This window comes from Pelecanus crispus, chromosome 7 (genome assembly GCF_030463565.1).
Source record: "Pelecanus crispus isolate bPelCri1 chromosome 7, bPelCri1.pri, whole genome shotgun sequence".
NCBI lineage: Eukaryota > Metazoa > Chordata > Aves > Pelecaniformes > Pelecanidae > Pelecanus > Pelecanus crispus.
In genome coordinates this window covers 40,678,925-40,700,455 of record NC_134649.1, presented here as the reverse complement: position 1 = coordinate 40,700,455, position 21,531 = coordinate 40,678,925, and the positions used below count along the sequence as shown (strand labels likewise).

At 63.0% G+C, this 21,531-nt stretch overlaps 1 protein-coding gene across 2 annotated transcripts; it reads right to left on the bottom strand.

The window, feature by feature from the left end:
- Positions 1-1,991: 1,991 nt before the first annotated feature.
- USP19 (ubiquitin specific peptidase 19) lies at positions 1,992-21,275 on the bottom strand. 2 transcript variants are annotated; one of them, XM_075714633.1, is made up of 28 exons: positions 21,213-21,275; positions 17,356-17,455; positions 16,940-17,184; positions 15,037-15,093; positions 13,796-13,924; positions 13,100-13,233; positions 12,368-12,775; positions 11,756-12,023; positions 11,501-11,657; positions 11,324-11,395; positions 10,686-10,801; positions 10,191-10,405; positions 9,673-9,874; positions 9,453-9,586; positions 9,106-9,264; positions 8,910-9,020; positions 8,636-8,746; positions 8,384-8,485; positions 7,879-8,019; positions 7,577-7,695; positions 7,214-7,351; positions 6,760-7,124; positions 5,962-6,072; positions 5,193-5,409; positions 4,705-4,857; positions 4,427-4,590; positions 4,168-4,346; positions 1,992-2,323 (listed from the first exon to the last, which is right to left on the bottom strand). In XM_075714633.1, exons 3-28 carry the CDS (start codon positions 17,046-17,048, stop codon positions 2,090-2,092), a joined length of 4,305 nt encoding a protein of 1,434 aa, XP_075570748.1. In that variant the 5' UTR covers positions 17,049-17,184; positions 17,356-17,455; positions 21,213-21,275; the 3' UTR covers positions 1,992-2,089. The 2 variants fall into 2 exon arrangements, with proteins under 2 accessions (XP_075570748.1, XP_075570749.1); XM_075714634.1 differs by lacking the exons at positions 17,356-17,455; positions 21,213-21,275 and having other exon boundaries at positions 16,940-17,279.
- Positions 21,276-21,531: the final 256 nt, after the last annotated feature.

Sequence of the window (21,531 nt, the reverse complement as noted above, 5' to 3'; positions counted from 1 at the left end):
CGGTGGCAGCCCCCACCTGCCCGACAGAGGAGAGCCAGGCTGCAGCACGCTCAGCCCGGCCCCGGCGCGGCCGCCTCTCCCCAGCCCGGCACTCGTGCCCCCGGGGCTGCCGTGGCCAGGGCCCGTCTGAGCAGAGCCCCACGCCCCGGCACGGGCACCCGGCCAGCCTGGGCGGCAGCAGCGAGCCACGGGGCAGGCTGCCAGCGCCTGCCGGGGTCTGAGGAACAGCGCAGGACCGGAGGGGATTTCCAAGGCCGCGAGCGCCTAGCCCGGGCCTCGCTGCTGGCCACCCACCTCCGGGGAGGACGGGCAGGCAGGTGCAGGTAGCAGCTTGCAGCCCCAATGCCGGGGCACCAGCTGGAGCAGAGGTCACCCCACCGGCGCCGGGCACTGACTCAGCCCCACGAGGCCAGTGCCGTGGGCGAGTGGGGAGGCTGCCGAGCCCCGGGGCTGCAGACAATGAGGCGACTGTTCCAGGACGGGCACCTCATGACCGTGGCACGGCCCTGCCGGGCTCCCCGGCTGGGACCAGCTTGGCAGGGAGAACACCGCGGCACAAATGCAAGAGGGGTGCGGGACCAAGATGGGGAGAGCCCTGGGCTCCCCGCTGTCTGGCTCAAGCCTGAGCCAGAAACGCAGGCGAACCCCTTCCCTGCCAAGCATCCTTCCCGAGCCAGCCAAGGGCACTGCCGGCGGGACAGCAGGGGAGACGGAAGAGGAAGTCACAGGGCTCTGAAGTCACCTCTCGCACCCAAACACACCAGAGCAGTCTGAGCCACGCTCAGCCAAGGGCAACACGTCTCAATGTCAGACACGGCTGGAGCCGCAGCCCATGCTCCAGCCCCACGGGACCGTGTGCTGTCGGCCCCGCCGGGCTCCCCACACTCTGCACGTGCCCCGGCTCCGCAGCTGGGGAGCGGGAGCCCAGCGTGTGCCCCATGGCACCGGCAGGCAGAGCTCTCGGCTGAGCCTGCTGCCACACAGGGTGCACCAGGCACCCAGCAGAGCCCAGGGCACCGACCCTGTGCCAGCTGGGCCAGAGAGAATTGCCTCAGGCGCAGGAAGGGCACCGGCTCCAGCGCAGAGTCCCTGCCCCTGCGCGGGGGTCCCACCACACAGGACAGGGATGCTGCATCTCTTTGGAAAACCTGGCTTTATTAACAGACCGAGGTTCTACCTGCGCTCCCCGACCCCATGCCTCTCCCACAGCACGGGCAGCCGGTCCCCTCATAAGTGAGGCGCTGCACTGCGCTCCCCCGGCAGAGACCCGGCCCCCCCCCCCGGACGCAGGCAGCTGGGGCCAAGCAGGGACAGCCCACACACCCCATGGCGCTGGGGGCTGGTGGGAGCCAGCAGCCCGTGGAGGTGGGTGCTCACCATGGGCACCCCAGCCCAGATTGCCAGGCTCCCCAGCAGCTGCCCAGGGGAGAGGAGCTGAGCAGGGAAGCACGCAAGCCCTTGGTGACAAGCCCGTTCAGCCCCAGGGCTGGGGTGCAGCGTGCGCGACTCCTGGTGCACAGGCAGCTGGCACTGGGAGGCTCAGCCGGAGGCTGACAGGAGGGACCGCGCTGGCCCAGGAGCCATGGGTTGCGACAGCTCCAGGGAACACAAGGCTCCCGCAGCAGCACAGCTGGGAGGGGCGGCCGGACCAGGACCCGTGTCAGGGCATCCTGCCCTTTCTGCAGCCTCCCCAGCAAGTCTCCATTTCTTTCTTGGGAACCAAGCAGAGGTGGTTGATGCTCCCAGGGAGCTCCCAAGCCCCGGCCACGCTGCAGTAGCAATGTTTCTTCCTGAGCAACAGGTAGCCACGAGGTCTGCCCTGCTCCCAGCAGGCAGCAAGGGTGAGGGAGGGCAGAGGGGCTCCTGGTTCTGGGCTGTGCCTTGGCAAGGCAGCGGGCTGGCCACGCAGCCCTGCCAGCTGGCATGGGAGATGCCACAGCAGACAGGCAGGAGCCGACGGCCCCACGCTTCCCTCAGCGAGTCCTTCCCAGCGGTTTCTGTCCTGCCGCCTGACGTCTTCGTCACGTAGCGTCCTAGGACGGCGCGTGCCCCGGCAGCCCTGCTCCCGCAGCTGGCCGTGCGCCTGTGCCTATCTCCAGCGGGTCTGGTAAATGAGCGGGTAGAAGACGTTCAGGAAGAGAGCCACAATTGCGGCCGTGGTGGCCAGGACAAAGTATCTGACGCAGCCTTCATCTGGGTGCTGGGGGGTGCCCGGACTCCGCTTCTGGCCACGGGGCCTCCAGGAGTTTCTTGCAGGCCTTTGGGGCGCCTCGAGCTGCAGCTCTTGTTCTTCAGCCTCCAGTTCCTGCCAGATCAGAGAAGCCTGCGATGTGGAAACCTGCGTCAGCACTTGGAGAACACAACGGGCAACACCCCTCGCCATCCCCCGGGGCAGGCGGCTGCCTGCAAGCCCAGCCCCGTGCCCAGCCAGCCCGCCTCCCCATGCAGCACCGTGCGGTCGCGCCCGCCCCCGCGCCTCTTCGGGGTCTCCGGTGCATGGGGCGCAGCCGGGCTCCGGCGGGCGGCTCTGCGGGAGGGAGCGTGGGCAGCTGCCAGGCAGGGTCTTCGTGCGGCCGCGGGGAGCGGAGGGAGCAGCCGGATCCCGGTGGAGCCGATGCGCTGGCATTGGTGGGTCCAGGTGGCGAGCGGGCAGGCAGCAGCCAATCACAAGCCAGCTTTTGTGATCTCAACAGGATCTTTCAGTTGACAGCCAATCCAGAGCCATCTGGGGTGGCAGGAGCAGGAGGCGCGGTCACAGCGCAGCCAGTCACAGCTCTGCTTTGGTGGCGGGGGGGGGACGACGGGGGGGGACGCACACTCCGACAGCCAATCGTAGCCCAGCTTCCAGAAGGATTATCCGCAGGCAGCCAATCACAGCCCGGCCCTTCACTGTGCCGGTGATCACGCAGAGCAGCCAATCAGGGCGCAGGTCTCCGGAGGGCACCCAGTGCCTGGGAGGGTGCGGGTGGTCCGAGGCGCTCAGGGACCCGCTGCGCCCCGGCGGGATCCAACGCGCCCCATCACTGCGGGAGATCCGGCGCTGCCAGGGGCCCGATGAGCCCCGGCGCCACGAGGGGACCCGACGAACCCCGGCGCTGTGGGGCACGCAGTGAGCCTCGGTGCCGCCCGGGCCCCCGAAGGCTCCCACCGCCGGCGTGGGATGAGCAGCGCAGCCTTCCCGTTGCCCAGACCACCCCCAGGGAGGGGGCTGCTTGGGAACACTCACAGCCCCCCCGGACAGGAACAGCCCGGGCAGGCGGACGCCAACACGCCAGGCACCCCCCGGCCCAGGCGACAGGCAGCTCCTGTCCGCAGCTGAGGGCAGAGCCGGGACGCCTAACCAGCGCGGGCGAGCCAGACGGGCCAGGAGGCCAGGCCAGAAGGGCCCCACGGGGCACACACGCGTGCAGCCATGCCAGAGGCGAGCTGAGCATCGTCCTCAGACCCCGTGGGGCCACGGGGGTGCTGAGCGCGGAGGGAAGGGCTGCAGCACAGCGATGCGGGGGGGGGGGTGGCCAGGTGGGCGCTGAGCTGCGCCCCAGCCTGGGCCTTCATGTCCGATGTTCACGGAAAGGATCAGCCCAACCGTTCCCAGCCCACTGCATGCCAAAAGCACCCTGCCGGCTGGCCCACCCCTCCCTCCCAGGCAGCCGAGCTCGCTCTGGCAGGTTTCTCTTCAGCACCCTGTGGAGGCTGCCAGGCCTCTGGCTCAGTGCTGGCATTTTGCCTTTTTTGCACCTAGCTTGGCCCTGAGTTGGGCCCCAGCAGAAAGCATCCCCCACCCTGCCTCGAGAGCAGCTGCGGAGGGCAGGTTCTCACTGCTCCCCGGCACAGCAAGCTCACAGCCTTCCTCCGGTGCAGACCCCAGCAAGGATGGGCCCCCTCCTGCCTCCTCCAGAGCACTCCCACCCTGACGATGGGGACCAGCTTCTCCAGCGGTCCCTCGGGGCAGGGACCCTCCCAAGCTCACAGCGAGAACAAGGCAAGACAGGCCCCAACGCCCAGCCGGCGCAAGCTTTTCGGTGTTGGAGGGGCAGACACCGCACCACAGCTGCGCCAAGGCTCCGCGAGTGCCAGCAGAGAGGGGCTGGGCCCTGCGCGTGGGCACCTGGGCACGTTTCAAGGCGCTGTGGCTCCAACAGTGCCGAAAGGGACGCGAGCTCTCACCTGGCTGGCAGCAGCTTCGGCTGAGGGGGTACGCTCGGCTCGGTGGTCTGGGGTGTGCCCTGGCAGGGGTCTCTCCACAGGAGAGTTCCTCCGGCGGTAGAAGAGGACATACGCGTATCTGGTTACCACCTGGCTCTCGTCCACGGTGGTGACTGTGCTGTCGTCAAAGAGCCGCCAGCCTGAGAGGAGAGAAGGGTTAAGCAAGCAGACAGGCCAGGGCTGCAGGAGTGGGCGGGCAGTGAGGGTGGCAGATCCTCACCCACGTCGCTGCGCTGGCTGTTCTTGTCGTTGGGCAGGCGGGCGTACGCTGTGTAGTGCCCCCCAATCATGCCTCCGTAGTGGTTGATCACAGCGTACAGGTCATACATGGGCAGCTGCTGCTCGCCCTTCCGTCCGATGCAGAATTTGCTCAGGTCCAGGCTCCTGGGGAGAGACACGGGGACAGTCAGGGGTGGTCAGTGTTAGGCAGGGAGAGGCCGGGCTGCAGGGGCAGCACAGGCAGTGCCAACCCAGGCACTTCATCCCCCAGGCTCTCACCGGATGGGGAAGTCCACCATGTCGTTGATCTTGTCCCTCCAAATAAAGCTGCGGAAGGAGAAGCGCTTGAGCTGGATGATGAGGACGTTGGGCAGCCGCCACAGCATCAGCTGCTTGGAGGCCTCGCGGTGCTGCTTGCACTTGGGGCAGTACCTGGGGGAAGAGCGTGCTCATTACCGGCATGGGGAGAGCCTCAGGTCTCCTAGCCCAGCCCAGCCCAGCCCAGCCTTAAGGTCCCCCACATGTGGGGCTGGCAGAGGGGATGTGGGAGGTCTTGGCCTCCCCTGCCGGGCGCAGGCCAGCACAGTCCTGCGGAGCACTGGCACTGGTCCCTGCTGGCTTATGGCCTCCCTCCCCAGCGCACAGGGAAAGCCAACCCGATGCTCCTGGCTGCCAGAAGAAACAGCATGCAGGCCCGAACAGCTTTTGGGAAACCACCACTGCTGCCTGGGCCCACGGGCTGGAACCCACCCTGCCGCCTTCCTCACCACGCTTCCTCCGGGGCCAGGACTTCAGGCTTGGTGAAGAGATTGAGGCACTGCTCCAGGGTGAAGTGGCCAGCCCGGGCTGCTTCACTGGCTGAGCCTGGGTCCTCCACGCACTCCAGCTCCTTGGACTCCACCAACACAAACTCCTTGAGGCGCTCATTGTTCTTCCACACCAGGGCGAGGGAGCAGTCGTCTGTCAGCTCCAGGGGGGTGTCACCTGCAAAGGGGCGCACACCTCACACACCTGCCCCACCAGGCTGGGCGAGGCCACCTTGCTGGGGCTAGGAGCAGTCTTGCCCATCCTGGCTTGATACGGCAATCACGCAGTGCTGCCAGGAAGGGACAAGTGCCCCACAGCCAGGTTCACCACCCCAGGGCAGCAGAGCCCCCCTACCAGCAGGGTGCAAGGCTGGCACAGCCCCTCTCGGCAGCGCCTACATAACCAGCACTGGATGGGGACACCTCATTCAGACAAGAGGTGATCCAGAGATCACACACCCTCTCTGGATGCAGGAGGCTGAAGGGAATTGGTCTATTTGCTGAGGAGAGCAGGAACATGCCTGAGAAGAGCTTCCAGGCAGAAGCTCTGTGCGGCAGAGCCCTGCCCTCCCCTGTGCCAGATACAGCTTTCACTGTCCAGCCTGGGGCCACTGTTATATCTGGGTTCACCTTGTGCCAGGCAGCCTCTGGCACCCTGGCCAGGCAGATTCACCACCCTGCCAGAGGCCACAAGGGATGAAAGTGGTGATTTCCGGGGCTCTGGGCTCACCTTTATCTTCCAGCTTGTGCTCCCGGTTGGCAGCATCGATCTTGTTGATGTAGAACTGCGTGGCGCGGGCACTCAGCGAGTCTGGAGTGTGTTGGTACCCAGGGATGGCAGCTGTGGACAGGCAGGGACAGATCCGTGGTGGCACTGCTTGTCTGCCCTGCGTAGGGGCCAAGAATTTGCAGTGCCCCCACCCCCACCTCACATGCTACGGCCTTGCAGGGACACAACCACGTGCCCCGTGTCCTTGACTATTTTTAGCAGGCGCCTGCCCCTGGCAAGCTGCACTCCTCTGCCTGCGTTGCCCCTTCGCTGCACATTGCTGCCATCCTGAGACGAGTGTCTGGAAACGTGACAGCCAGGCAGCCGAGCGCAAGAGGCTGCTCCCGTGCAGCTCGCAGAGTGAGGGAAACACTGCACTCACAGCCCCGAGGGGCTCAGCCTGTGCCGGGCTCAGCCCTCCCACAGGACTGGGAGGCTTCTGCCAGCCCCTGCCTTCCCACCCCTCCCACACCACCACAAAACTCCAGCCTCTTTTCTTGTCAGGTCTCTGCCCCATGGGCCCTGCTAGGGCAGGGCAGGGCAGAGCGTGGGCAGGCAGGCATTTCAGGTGGGGCAGCACTGCCAAAACACAGCTCCCAGGGCCTCATGTATGTCCCCAAGGGTCTCCAGACCAAGCTCACAAGGGGAGAACAGATGCTGTGGTATGAAGTCACCCCAAGGAGGGAGAATCACTCCTGTTTTGTCTTGGGGTTGCCCGGGCTCCTGGCACAGACATGGTCAGCACCACAGCACTCTTACCTTCTGGCTTGAGGGCTCTCTCATAGGACGGCTCCTTCTCGCAACAGCTATCACCCTGAGACTCCATGTGCTCAGAGAAGCCTGAATCCAAGCTCAGCAGGGAACTCCTGGCTGCCAAGACCTTGCTCCGGACAGTGCTGGTGTCCCCCAGCTCCGGGTGCAGCTCAGGCACAGCTGGCGAGAGCGGGGGCTCCTGCAGGAGGCTGGAAGCCCTGTCCCCATCCCCCAGCTCAGGGGCAGAGGTGGCTGCTGCACAGCTGCTCTTGGCCAGGGGCTCCAGCTTGTCTGGCAGCAGAGGCTGCAGCCCCTGCTCCGGCGACATCCGGCCAAGCTGGAACGGAGGCTGGAACACGCTGACCGAGTACCTGGGCAAGGAGGTGGCAGTCAGAGCTAGACAGGCACAGGGCTGAACTCAGCTCCAGCGCAGAAGCACCCCCCTTCCCTGGACCCTCACCTTGCGTAGCCCTCCAGCAGCTGGGCCAGGCGGGTGTAGGTGAGGCGGGACTCTGGCACGCTGATGAGGAAGGGGAAACCGATATTCTCTGGGCGGCACAAAGCCTTGTGGTCTGGCCAGTGTGTTTTCTGACATGCCCTGTAACACATACAGCCCCTGCTGAACCCAGCATCTGTGACCACCCTGGGCAGAGTATATGGCAGGGCCGGAGGGGTACGCTGGGGATGAGGGGAGCACACGAGCCAGGCTGGCTCCCTCCCAAAGGCCAGGCCCATCCCACCTCCTCCCCGTGGGCTGAGCTCTCCCATCCATCCCTTCAAGGCAGAAGACCCTCACTCCCTGCTAGGTACCAAGCCAACTCACACGTTGCAGTAACCGACTCGATAGCACCTTGTGCAGCGTCTGAGCTTCTCATCCTCCGGCAGCTGCTTCTTCTGACAGGCTGCACACTTGGCAACGGGGCCGCTGGGCACCTGTGGACGCTGCAGGAGAAAGGACCCATTGGGCAGGGAAGGGCACCCAGGCAGGACAAGGCAGCCTGGGCAGGCACCTGAGCTTGCCGCAGCTAGTCGCCCTTGTGTGCAGCTCTCCCCCACCCTGCTCAGCCCCGCTTACAGGCTCAGCCTCCCTGTGTGCCTCCCAGCAGTGCCAATGTCCCCTCTTACCTGCTGGACCTGCAGCTCCACCACTCGCTCCTTGGCCAGCTCTGGGGACAGCACCTCGAAGCAGAGCAGCAGGTCCGTGGGGGAGACCGTGTCAAGTGAGTTGGATGGCAGGAACATGCGGTGGAAGCGATTTTTGATCACCTGCCCGGAAAGCAGTGGAGTGGGGCTGTGTGAGGGCTGCCCCACGCTTCCTCTCCTGAGGACGCCACAGTCCTCAGCCCCACAGTGAGGTGCAGGGACAGCAGCACCACAGGGATGCTGGGCTCAGCTCCCCACCCCACCGGGGAAGGATGGGCATCCCTTGCCCCACTGTGGTGGCCTGGCCCTCCTGAGCAGGGATCTGCTCGGCAGCACCCTGTGCTGCCACCCACGGACAAAATCCACCCCACGGACATGTTGGATATGGGCAAGTGACTGCCAGTGGCCACATTCCCTGCAGAGCTGCAGGAGCCAGGACTCCCACAAGAGCAGCCTGTGGCTTGCTCCCCAGCTTGAGCACTCTCACCTCTGCCAGGCGCAGGTTCTCTGGTTTCACACGCACGCTATGGGCCACCGAGTCAAGTACCTCCATGGCACTGGAGTTCTCCTTGCTGATACTCACGAGAAACTGCCATGAAGAAAGCATCGCATCAGTCGCAGTAGTGCGTGCGGGCCCTTGCTTAACACAAGGCGTAGCCTGTGAGCACGCAACCACCTGCCCAGGGCACCTCCAGGAGCCCTCTCAGGCTACCTCCCCAGAGTAGATGGTGTCCTTTACCTTGACGGGTTTCTTGTGCGGCTCCTTTGCAAAGTAGTAGACAGTCAGCACCTTCTGCTTCTGCGGGAGGGGCACGGGGAGGTACAGGAAGGGGTCGAAGGTGATGGACACCTGCAGAGGCGAGAGCACACCTAGTTGTGGGAAGTGCTTGTGACCGAGATCAGTGAGGCAGCAGCCCCATCAGACCTGAGATCCGGCTCTGCTCTGTGCCCTCTGAGGGTCAGGAGCCTGCTGCACAGCCAGGACAGGGACAGAGCTTCCAGAGCTGCCCTACCTTGGAACACACTGGGCACACCAGCTTGGATTTGTACTGGCCCTGGAAGAGGTCCACAATGAAAGAGTCGTTCCTCATCTTGTGTCGCTGCCAGGCTTCCTCAGCTACCACCTGCAGGGAGACAGGGCTCAGCACTACACTAAACCACGCAGGCCGGGGCTGCTCTCCCTGTGGCTTTGGGGATGAACATCCTCACCTCATCAGGCCTCCCATCTGAGTCAACAGTTTCTGTGTAGGGCTTGTTCTGGATCCGGTTGAGGTCCTCGTGCAGGCCATCAAGCAGGAAGGCCATGAACTCCTGAGCATCGTGCTGGGCATAGCCAGTGAACTGGCTGGCCTTGCTGGCCACGATTGCCTGGAGGGAGCACAGTAATCAGGACTGGACAGCAGGCCCCCGGCAGCACCGCCTGTCCCACGCACAAAGCCTGGCTGCACCCACCCACACCTAGGTCTCAGCGGCACTAGCAGGGCAGCCAGGTGCCCACAGAGGAGTGTTGGGGACCCACAGCAGCTCCTGCATAGCGCTCGTGCCTGCAGCCCTACCTTCAGTTTAGAGGGCTGGAAGGCATGGTGCGTGCCTTTCCACAGCGCTCGCAGCAGCATGGCAAAGCCGATGGCCAGGCGTCCCCCCGTCCCCAGTGGGTTGTTGTAGTTGATTTCTGACTCAAAGCACCGATCTGTAAGAGACGCAGGAGAGTGAGGGTGGCCACTGGCTGCATCATCTGAGCAGCAGGGCTCTGCTGGGTTCCCGGCGTGTGCTCACCGTGGAAGTAGTCGCGCAGCTCTCGGGTGTTGGACAGGGACTGGATGACGCTGTTCATGAAGCAGGTGTTGCCCAGGTTCACCAGCCCCGTGAAGCCAGGCAGGCACACCTTCTTCTTCTCATCCTCATCTTCATCATCCTCCACGCTCTCGGTGCTCACCGGGCTGTGTGTCATCGGTGGCACCATGCATGTTGGTTTGGGCTGCCAAAGCAGAGGTGGGTGTAAGGGTGCTGCGCTTGGGGGGGTCTCTCTGGAAACACCGGGGGAACCCAACTGCCCAAGGCGCCCCTCAGACGTGGCTGGGCTGGAGCCACCAAACCATCTCCCACCAGGACTGGGACAGACAGGCCAACCGCTGCCCCCAATCCTGCCAGCTGTGACTGAAGAGTGCTGCCTCCTCCTCCAGGAACAGTTTGCCGGTCCCCAAAGCAATACCCAGGAGGTGGGGTCCCATGAGAGGGACAAGTGGGCCTCCCTTTCCCCCTGCCCAAGTCAAACCTGATGCGGCCCCACTCACTGAGGGGATGTGCGGTTCTTGCTTCACTGCCACGTGCTCTGGGGCCGTACGGGCTGCCACACCATCCAGACCCCCATCTTCCACACGTGGCTTCTCTTTGTCACTGGCTCGGGCCTCCTCCTTGCTGGACAGTGGGTGCTGGTTACTGCCCGGGGGGTTCTTGTCCAGAGGGGTAGGGCCTGTAGGCATGGCAACCTTTGCACCACCCACTGCACCTTAAAAAGGGGGAAGGGTGGGCCTGTGGTTAGCAGCACCATGAGCTGCCCATGGCAGGGCTGAGCTGCTCGGTCCATGCTCACACACAGGCTCTCTCCTACCCTTCTTCCCCGTGAACCCTTCTGCCCCACACCCGTCCTGCCTCACCCACTCAGCCCCTCTCCTCCCCCACAACCCCGTGCCGGAGGATCAGGACCGCTGGCTGCTGCCAGCGGTTAAGAGGGCCCATGCCCCACTGGAGCGCAGCGGGCAGGCAAGACAGGAAGGCAGGGTGCAGACCTCGTGTGGCTGGAGCCTCCAGTCCCCCCCAGCGCTGGCTCTGGCGTTTCTTCAGGCAGACATCGATGCGAGACACTGTGAAGTTGTACGTGCACTGATCTGGCTCAATAAGGTTCCTGCAAGACACGCAGCAAGTCAGGGGTGCCCCAGACCCCCCAAGCAGCCTCAAACATGCCAAAGCCTCTGCAAGGCAGGGCCATGGCCTCCAGGCAGCTGGAACCCCACTAGCACTGATCCCAAGGTGGCCCTAGCAAAGCACGGAGGAAACCCTTGAGCCTGGCCACACCGAGCACAGAGGGCCACTTTTCCAGCAGACCCATTCTGCTTGACTCCACATGCCCCCTCCCACTGGACACCCCACCCAAAGTGCACACAGGCTGGTCTGGCTCTGTCCCCAAGAGCTCTAGAACAGCTCGAGGAAGACCACAGGCACACTGGGATTTCCCCCCCTGCAAGCCACCAGATCGAGTCAAGACAGTCCGTGCTTGGGGCATTAATGCAGCATGGTGTAAGGGAGACCCCCAGGTGCAGAAATGAGTATACCCTGCACAGACCCGCCAGCTGGGACTGGCTCCTGCTCCAGCTCTGCACTCTCAGCTCCCTTGCCCCAGTGCAGGCTGGAAGGATGGGAGCTGTACCTGAGCTTCACCTGCCACCGGAACACTGTGTGGGGCCCACAGCCAGGATGGAGGCGAAGGAAGTTTGTGTCACTGCAAAGAAATTGGGAGTGAGTGAGAAGAAGTGAACAAACAAGTAGCCCGGCCACAGCCAGGAGCTCCGCAGCGGCCTGGCACTGTCCCGAGGCATGCCTGTACCTCGTCTGGAACACCAGCGTGAAGTCTTGCTCCCGGAACAACACCTTGGATGTCTCCTTGTGGATCTCCTTCACGTAGACGTGCACTACCACCAGGTCGTTGCCCTTCTCATATGAGTCATTCTTGACAAAGGTCAGGCTCACAAAAGGCTCTGGCTCTGAGTGAGGAAAGCCGATGAGAGAGACATTACCTTCTTTGCACACCAAGGCAGTGCTGCAGACGGACCAGGCCGATCCCTGGGCTCCAGCCACTCACCATCAGCCGCTGCTTCCAGAGCTACATCATCCTTGGACCAGTCCCTCTTCTCACCGTCTCTGCCCAGGGGAGGGGTGGCTGCTGGGATGGCCTTAGAGCTCTCTCCCAGGACCGGCGTACAGTCCCGGCCCCGCAAGGCCTCAGCGGGGCTGCCTGGCTGCAGGACCCTCTTCTCCACACAGGTGGCAACACGGTGGGGGAACACTTCTGTGGTAGCCATGAGAGGTGGCATCTCCACAGGAACAGTCTCCTTGGCCAAAACCACAGCCTTTCAAGACAGAGGGACATGGTTAAAAACAGACACCATCACCCCCAAGCTGCCCTGGCCCACCCGCTGTGATTCCTGCCAGCCAGGCAGGCACAGCCCCACGCCGCGTGCTTCCCCCACACATCCCATGCTCGGCTTGGCCTTGTTAGCACCACAGCCTAGCGACTGCGGGGTCCTCACGTTGCCCTCTCCTCCACCACAGCCAGGCCCGCACCAGCCCTCAGCACCACCCGTGGAACCCCGGAGCCCATCTCATTGTCAGGGATGGGTCCCTGTACGAGCAGCATCCCCTGCACAAGGGCTGAGGGAGCAGGGCTTCCCCATTTGGCTGGGTCCTCAGGTACCTTCTCCAGTGGCGGCGCGAGGTCCGCGAGGGCTGCAGGCGCATCGACCTGGCTGGCTCTGCCATTGCGGCGGCTGCCTGCCCTCCCACCGTGCCCTTTGCTGGGCTCCACGCTCCCAGTGACTCTGGCATTTGGCTCCTCTTCAGTGGGAGCCACTTTGAGGTATACTGCCCGCTTGGCGCTGGGGCCGCTCTGTGTCCCTGGGCTGGCTGGGCTTTTCCCTCCCAGGGGCTCGCTTCTTCCCGGAGCGCGTTTGGGGTTGGAGGGCTCCCGCCGGGACCTCGGCAGCTCTGTGCCTTCAGCCCTCAGCTCTTCAGGGGCCAGCTCTGCAGAAGCAGCCTTCTCCTTCCCATTCTCCCAGCACGTGGCCCCTTTGGCCAGCTCTTTGGATCCGTCTTTCCTTCTCTTCTGTGAAAAGCAGTGCAACATAGTGGGAATGTATCCAGGCAGCAGCACCTCTCACGCTCTTTGCCAGCCTCTCACCCTCATTCCCCCTTCCCAGAATGTGCTAGGGCTCTGCTCCAGAACCTGGCGGCTATGTGGCAGGCAGGAACAGGTGACACTCCCCTCCCTGGGACAGAAGCAGCTGGCTCGCTGCCCTCAGGCAGCACATGGATGCAGGGTGTGCCCCGCATTGCTCCCTGAGCAGCTCAAGAGCAGGGAGTGAAACCCTCACCCCAGCTCCCCCGGGCTCTGTAAGGTCCCTCAAAAGACAGATCCTCCCCTCCTCACCAGAAGCGAAGACCAGGTATGCAACGGGATCTTCTTCTGAAGCACAAGCTGTAGAAAGTTGCCCTTCTTGCACTGGACCTTGCTGCAGGAGCTCTCAATCTCCTCGTAGAACTGACAGCTCCACTGGCGCCCGTCTGCAAGCAGAGTGGGACCGGCACCTCAGGCAGCGCTCCAGGCAGCTGTCACCTAACCCACAGCCCCCTTTCACCTGCCCCAAGGATCAAGGGAGCACTCATCCAGAGCCAAGGAGGCTGCAGGCAGGCTGCCACCATGCCCCAGGAGCCTTCAGGGTAATGTCAGCTTCCCTGGATTTGCTTTGTACATCTGGCTGGCCTCCTTCCCAGAGGGAAGGCCCTGGGTCTCTCTGCCCTCAGGGGCGCAGTCACTTTTCCAAGGGATACCCAGGGCCGACTCAGTCATCCCAGGGAGCAGGGGATAGAAATGCACCAGTGCAGCAGTGGGTGCTTGTTCACTTGGCGCAGAGGCCAGCTCCTGCCCACCCCAGCTCTACACCCTTCTTCTTTTACACCGCTCTCATATCAGCCCTGCCTGCTGGCTGAAGCTGTGCCAGCTGACAGTAGGCATTGCCTCTGAAGGAAAGGTTTTATGCCTGCCTGGATCAGCCCCATGTCTAGCCCAGAGCCGTGCCAAGCCCTGCTGGAGAAACGCCTGCAGCAGTCACTCCATTCCCCATACCTGGTAGTTTGACCACACAGTCCGTGTCGGTGAAAGCAGCATCCACGTCCTCCACCTTCAGAGCTCCACTGCCCAAGTTCAGCTTGACGATGATCTCGTCAGCATTCTGCTTCCAGTCCAGCAGCAGCTCTAGGAAGAGGGAGGGAAGTGTCACCCACTCGCTGGGGCATGAGCCTGCAATGCCCACTCCTTGGCTGGGGAACGCAAGCCTGAACGCACGCTCAGTTCAAGGAGGTCAGTGCAAGGGACAGAGATCACGCCAATTAAACAGGATGCTCGCAACCTGCTCTCATCAGACAGGCCACAAACAAGAGCACATGTTGCAGCAGGGCAGGTGAATCCCGGTGGGAACCAGAGAGATCAGAAAGGCAGCACTGCTCTCGGCCCCATCACGTGCAGCAGCGGCAGCTGGGAAGAAGGGGTGGCTCCTGCCAACTACAAAGCAATTGCTGCTTTCCCAGGGAACGAGGAAGCCACAGAATTACTCTGGGGGATTCAAGTGGACTCTGACCACAATCAGAAATTGCCACTTCCCCTTTGCATATGCAAACCAAGCAGCCCAGCTGCTATTACTGAAGAACCGTACTCCTGCCAGGTGAGCACTGCTAACATGGCTGAAACACAGGCAGGCCTGCCAGCCCAGCAAGAACGCCGCACCCAGAGAGAAAACTGTGCAGCAGCATCACTCCGCTGCAGGCAGAACTGCCATCAGGTGCCTGCCAGGCTCTAGGTCTGGCTCTGTGGTGTCCTGAAGTCTTCAAGCCAAAAAGGTGATTCCAATCACCTTCATTTCAATCAGGTTTGTTCTGCCCTCTGTGGCACGAGGATGTCCTACTCTGTCCTCAAAGCGGGCCTGGACCAAGGCAGAAACCAGCCGACAGTGCCCGCTGGGTGACACGGCTTGGGATCTTCCCAGCCCAGCATGGCTCCCTGCTCAGAAACAAGGGGGACAGATGCCAGGGGCGAGGCATCCCAGGGCTGTGCTCAGTGACATCTGAGTCAGAAGCAGCCTGCCACGTGCCCAGGGCCTCTTCCTTGCAGACAGCCCTTCCCAGCCATGTGCACCCTTCTCCACCCCCGGGAAGGCCGCATCCTGTAAAGACAAATGCTGTGGCAAGGAGCGCTCAGGTTAGTTCTGCTCAATGCCGGAGCATAGGGCAACGACAAGGTGAGAGTTTGAGATCCCTCAGCAAGGGCACTCCATGGCCATGCACTGACAGCCGGCACACACCTCAACTTACCCTCCTCTGACTCCTTCTCCTGGGCAGTCTCAGCCTGCTCGAGCTCAGGGCGAGACACTGGTGGGCAGAGAAGCAGAGCGCAGGCAGGTCTGTCATTCTGTCACCTCAGAGCATGGGCCGGCACACTGATGCCCAAAATTTCACACATCAGCTCCTTTCTCCCCTGAACTTCTGTCCAGGCCTTTCGTCCTGCATGTGCTGCTCATTTCCCTCCTCTGCTTCCTCACACCTCTCCCTTTCCCGCAGCCCTGCCTGCAACACCACAGCAAGCCAGCCCCCAGGACAGCTGCTCTGGGCCACACCACCATGTCCCAGTCTAACCAGCACCACAGTGGGAGAAACACAACATTACTGCACCGTGCAGACAGCGCTGCTTTGAGGCACGTCTCAGTGTGGAGCTTGTGGTAACCGAGCTGTGTGCCCCTGCTCAGCGCACCAGGCCCTCAGCCTCCAGCCATTCAGAGGAGTCCTGCCTTGATCTGACAGGGAGAACCTGATGTTTGGGCGTGCTCAAACCAATTCTGCTGTAACGAGAGAACCACGCGGCCCAGCTGCACTTTAACATTCCCATTCCTGCGCAAGCTGCCAATGTCCACGGCCAAAACCTCCTTCCAGATCAGGCGGGGGAACCAAACCAACCTGACACCTAATCCCCACTCCCCGCAGGATCACCGCCGACAGCCAGAAGCATCTCAAGGCGTGCTCCACCCCCACAGGACGGTGAGCTCTGCTAGGCAAGGGGCTCAAAGCAAGAGCACCCTGTCCTGGAGCAGAGAACCAGTGGCAACGGGAGCTGTGGTCTCCACGCTGGAGTGCTCAGAGGTCTGTCACTGCCTCTGTTGACTGGCTACAAACCAGTAGGAAACCTCTGTGACCACTGCAGTCACTGGTACAAAGGTGCCGGTGGGGCTGGCAGCGTGAGCAGCGCCGCAGCAGCACTGCCTGGAGGATCTACAGCCCGCTCCAGCCCCTCACCACCCCTGCCCAGAGGGGACGGAGGCAGCACGGCCACGCCGCAGCCCTGGGGAAGGAAGCAGCCCATTGCATCAGAAGTTGCAGAGGGTCAGGCCTTATCGGAGAGATACAGCACATCTCTCGTGAGAGAAGGCGCAATGCTACACTCTCTGCACTGTGGGGTTTTGCATCGGGGACTGCAGCCAGCCATTCCAGCACAGACCTCAGCAAGCGCTCGATTACCTTGCCCTATAAAACACCCTGTGATTTTGAGGTTACAACAGTCATAACAGAGCAGGCACAGAAATTTTCCAGGGCCGCAGGAACTCTTGCCTGCATCCTGCCCGCAGGCATTCCCTGCCCCACACCGGAGCCTGCACCTGAAGCATTGTTTTTGTCATCGGATACACAGCAGCTACAGAGGGAATTACTCCGCAGCAACTATTCCACTCAAGCCACGCCTTGCCCTGACACAGAAGCTAAATCACCAGCCCCACCCGCAGGCCCCACGCTCAGCAGGCGCTGTCAGCACCCAGTTGCTTCCTCACAGCATCTGGCCCCTGCAAACCGATGGGGAGGCAGCACTGCCTCCAGCTGCCAAAGCACCTGCAGGCTTCAGTCCCAGTGCCTCTGGATAGGAGCAGCTCAGTCCCAGCCAAAAGCAGAATCTAGAAACAACTACCAAGGCCAACTCCAGGCTTAAGCTAATGAAGCCACAGGTCCGACCTTCCTCACATAGCTGGAGCTAAGTAGCGCCCAAAGGAAGGAGGTTACAGGTCCAGGGAGGACACTGTGCCGAAGAGGATCCCACATCACACGGGTTACCATCAGCTGCAGGAAGCGATTAGTTAAATCTGCTTATCCTGCAGCAGATGGCTGCGAGGCTCCCACCCTGCAGAGCTGAGAAATCATGGGCCTGCCTGCCGCAGCACTGCTGAGGGGCTCTCACCTTCCTTGCTCTCCTGGTTGGCTCGATCCTTCTGCTTCTTCTTGTTGGTGGCATCATCCAAGCCCCGAGACACTCTCCTCTGGCCAGGGGCATTGGTGCTGCTGGACATTTTCAGCCGTTTGGAGGACACAAACGGCCCGCCGGGGTCGGTAATGGAGTCTGGGTCAGGGGTGCGACGTTTTCTTCCTGGCCCAGCTATCTTGGCGACTCTCTGTGGTCAAACTCTCTGGCAAGGAACTAGTGGCCTAAAGAGAGGAGAGAGCAAGCATGGCAGGAGGAGTGGGTGGAGAAGGCCCAACAGCATGAGGATCCGCTATCCTCCCCAGCGCCAGGCCCTCCCAGGGCCAGTGCCCTCACACATCCTTTGCTGTGGCGTTTACAGGAAGCCCCACGCAGTGCTCGGTGAGGAAACCTACCTCATCACAGCTGTTACAATGCTTACTGCCAAAAGCATGGGCTTGTCAGAGCTCCCAAGATACAACCGGAGGTCTTCCGTATGTGGCACACATTAAAAACCTGGAAAGCAATTGTCATGCTCATGGCTCCCACTACAGCAACGCTGGCCCAGAGGAGCTGCCAGCGCTAACACCACCCAGAGGCAGAGCCGAGGGCAAGGACACAGGTAGGCCCTGATACGCAAAATTGAGCCTCTGGGGTCAAAAGGGGCAGCTTGCCCCATGGCTCGGGGTGGCAGCTATTTCAGTCAAACAGTGCCCCATGTAAGAGGGCGGGAACGGGAGTGAGTAACACCCTAAGAAGGAAGAAAGGGGAGAAGCAGGAGCAGACCCAGGACAGTCTCCCAGTGACAGATGAGAGCAGAGCTCCCTGGCAAGAGCAGAGTTCCTCCCCCTCCGCCCACCAGCTGGGAGCTTAACCAACACAACTGCACCTTGCATATTCATCTCCCCGCCGGTTTACAGACAGCACCAGCGGGGCCTGGCCTGGAAACAAGATACCTCTGCTCCGCCTGCCCAGGGAGAGGGCAGGGCAGGCAGGGTGCTCACTCCTGCCCCCTCAGACATGCCTTCCAGGCAGAGCCAGCTCCCCTACGGGATTTGGGAGCTGTTGGCCCAAGGGCTGGTCTCAGTTTGGATGTTCACAGCTGCGATAGAGGAGAGCTGGAACAACCTGCTGAAAACGTTCCCACTCGAGGTGCCTCCACAGAGGCAGTGAAAGCTGAGAGGTGGGAAAGCTTCTTCCTTTACTGCGCTGCCCTGACTCCACACCCTGACCCTGGCAGCGCTCACCCATCTGCAGGGCTTTGCTGTGGGGGAGCGGGCCCAGCCGCACGGATCCTGCCCGCCCCCAGGTGCCGGCAGCCTTGCAGCAGCTCCCGGTGCACTGATTCACACCTCATCCCGCGGCCCCGCTCCCATCTGAGGACGCAAAGCTGAGCCCGACAGCATCTTGACCCAGCCCAGTTCCACCGAGGGAACACCCCGTCCTGCCCCCACCCATGTACCAAGCACAGGCCCACAGCTCCACTCAGGCACAGCCCAGGGCAGGAGGCAGCTCCAAGGGAAGCACTCGGTCAGAGGGAGCACGCTGGCAGCTCTGTGTTGTCGGGGTGTTTGCGTTCCAGAAATGCTTGGGGCAACAAGTAGCCACAAAGGTGGAGTCATAGTGACAAACTGCAACAGACCCCAGAAAGCAAAGCAGTCCTGCCCATCCTCAGCTCTGGCAAAGCCAGCCCCGTGACAGGCGCTGCGCCCAAACCGTTTCTCTTCAGGCCAACCCACCCTTGTAACCAAGGGCCACCGAAGCCAAGCGAAAAGCTCGAGCGCCGAGTCCAGCCTGGCTGCCTGGCACAGGCAACTCCCGCCACCCGTGGCAGAGGGGCCCAAAACAACGTGGAGACAGGGACACTGAGCAGGGCCTGGCATCAGCCCCAGAGAGCTTGAAAGAGTGTGGGAGGAGAGCAGTGCCATCCCCAAGCTGCTATACACGCTGGGCCTCCTTGGGATGCAGCAGCACCTCTGGCTACAGAGGGAATGGGAAGGGCCCCTCGCAGTGGCAAATGTGGCCATGGTTCACAAGGCTGAGCCTCTGATGCCGGCAGGCCACTGCTGCTACCCACACGCCACTGCTCAGCTCCAGTCCCCACCAACACTGAAGCAGATCAACTACAGGTGCTTCGCGGCACTGTGAAAGCTAACCTAGGCTTGCCAAAAGCAGGAAAGTGTTTTTTGCTGAATTTCCTTTGCCTCTAGGGTGAAAACCCCACGAGGAGTGGGAGACAAGAAGCAGCAACTGCTTCGTGCAGGGCCAGGCCAGGCTCCACAGGAGCCCGGCACAGGGTAACTGCCGGGCAGGGTGACAGCAAACTCCAAAAGGGGTCCTGGAGGCCTGAGAAAGGATCATCATTCCTCCCAAGAAGGGGTGAGGAGGAGAGCCAGGGTCGTGTGTCTGCTGTTGCTCCTCCAGGAGAAGCCTGCTGCTCTCACACCTCACTGAGGGCCCGGCTCCCTCAGGCGCTTTGCCGACAGTTATTTCTAACAGCAGGCAGGAGCCGAGCTGGTCTAGGCTCTGCCCAGTTTCAGCTGTCAGACTGATGCCAGCCCGAGGCCACCGCAGGCACTGTGGGATTTCAGAGGAGTGCAGACAAAGCACAGGTTATTCCCATTCATCTGTTCTAACCCCCAAGACTTTCTGCCTCTCTGCCATCAGGAAACGTGCAGGCAGGCAGGCGGGATGTTCAGCCCCCAGGTGTGCAGAGGCATGGAGGTTTTGGCACCGCTAATGTCGGCACTCTAGGAGCTGCTGCAGGGGAGAGATGGTGAACGGCCGCCCTGGCTGGATGCCAGGTGTACCTCCAAGAAGCACCCGATGGGCTGGGCGCTCGTACAAAACCTTACTCAATCCTTCTCCAAGCCGAGAAAGCCTGGCCTCGCTGCTGAGAGAGGAGGTGCCTCCTTGCCCTCTGCTCTCCCAGCCTTTGTGCCGGTGCGAGCACCCACGTGCCTGCAGCATGTACCGGATCAAGAAGCCAGCCAGAGCGAAACTCCTTTCTGCCAAGCTTGTCTTACCCTAGAGCAGTTCCCCAACCCAGTTCATGCTGGGGCTGCACAAACACTTTCACTGGCCAGAGGAAAGGGAGAACTCAGGAACAGGAGCAAGGAGCCGGGGAGAAGGGCCACCCCTTCCCATGGCGGCACCAGACCAGGCTAGTGTAAATGCTCAGGGAACAACACAGCAGAAGGTACACAACAAGAGGCAATCTGCCCCCCGTGTTTGGGGCACATTTAGCAGTTGGCAGGAAGAGGCCCCCCGGTTTTGGACTGCAGCACCCCCTGCCCCAGCGCCCAAAGGCCTTTTACTGGGATAGCTGTGGAGGCTGGCTATCCCCCAGCCTCATCCTTCCATGGACTTTTGGCTCCTCCATGTCCCAAACACAGCCGACGGAGACACTTCCCTCGCGCGCACGGGTGCTTTTGTCACCTTCTGCTCCTTGTCCCCCTGAGGGATCAGAAGTCTCAAGGCTCAAGCTCGTCTCTTACTTCACTTTCTTGGCGTGCCTGACACCCAGGCTGAGCCAGGGCAAGCACAGAGCCGCTCGGGGCAGGCACCCAACCCAGCACTACCACATGCAATGTTTCCAACCCATGTGGAAATCACTGCGCCCCCGAAGCACCGTGACAGCGTCGAGCCCTTATAGCTGTGCTGCGTGGGGAGCCCGGCAGGCCCAGCTCCCCCCACGCCCTGACAAGTCCCTGGGTAAGAAGAGCCCGACCAGACAGCAGCCAGCGGCAGGCCCCCGGCCCGTCCTGCGCTGCTGCCCTGCCCCAGGCATTTGGAGAGGGGAAAGGGACGGGGAACGGGACAGGGGCCGGTGCTTCTGCCCCGCCGCCCGAGGGCCCCAGGCTCCGGCGGTGCCCCCACGCAAGCAGAGCATCGGGCCGCAGGCAGCGGCCCGGCTCCCGCCTGAGGCTGCCGAGCTCGGCCCGTCCCGCCGGGCCCGCGCCCCGCGGCTGCGCTGCCTGCCCCCCGCCACCCCAGCCCCTGCCCCGCCCCACGCCCCCTCGCCTCAGGTCCCTCTCACGCTGCCCCCGCCGCCATCCGCTGCACCCTCCCGCACCGCCTCGCCCCCCGCCGCCCCGGCCCTGCCTCCCGCCCCCCCGCCCCCGGGCCGCATCCCGGCCTCCCGCCGCCCCCGGGCCCTGCCGGCCGCCGCGGCTCCTGCCCTCACCCCGCGCCGCCCCCGGCCGCCGCTCCCCGCCCCGCCGGGCCCCGCCGCCGCCCCGGCCCGGCCGGTCCCGGCCCGCCCCGCACTCACGGCCCCGCCCGCCGCTCCGGTCTGTTTTGTTTCGAGCCGAAGTTCCGAGCGGGCCGACTCAGGAGACAGGCCCCAGCCCGTGACGCACTTCCGGAAGCCGGCGGCCGAGCCCACGTGACGCGGGAGCGCGGCGTGGGGGAGCGGTCACGTGACGCCAGGCAGGGCCGGCCGCCGGCTTCGTTCCCGCCCTCTCCCCGCGCCCGGCCCGGCGGCGCCATGGTAACGACGCCTGCCGTGACGTCACCGCGGCGCCTCCGGGGCTGACCCGCCCCCAAGGGCGGGAAAGGGCGCGACCCGGCCCGGGGCTGCCGGGGCGTTC

Coding starts and splice junctions, on each gene's coding strand:
- USP19 (XM_075714633.1), bottom strand. CDS start 17,048: ATGTCCAGCAGCACCAATGCCCCTGGCCAGAGGAGAGTGTCTCGGGGC. Junction 10,802..11,323: donor CGGTGGCAGGTGAAGCTCAG/GTACAGCTCCCA, acceptor CGTGTCTTGCAG/GAACCTTATTGAGCCAGATC. Junction 7,696..7,878: donor TGGAGCTGCAGGTCCAGCAG/GTAAGAGGGGAC, acceptor TTTCTCCTGCAG/CGTCCACAGGTGCCCAGCGG.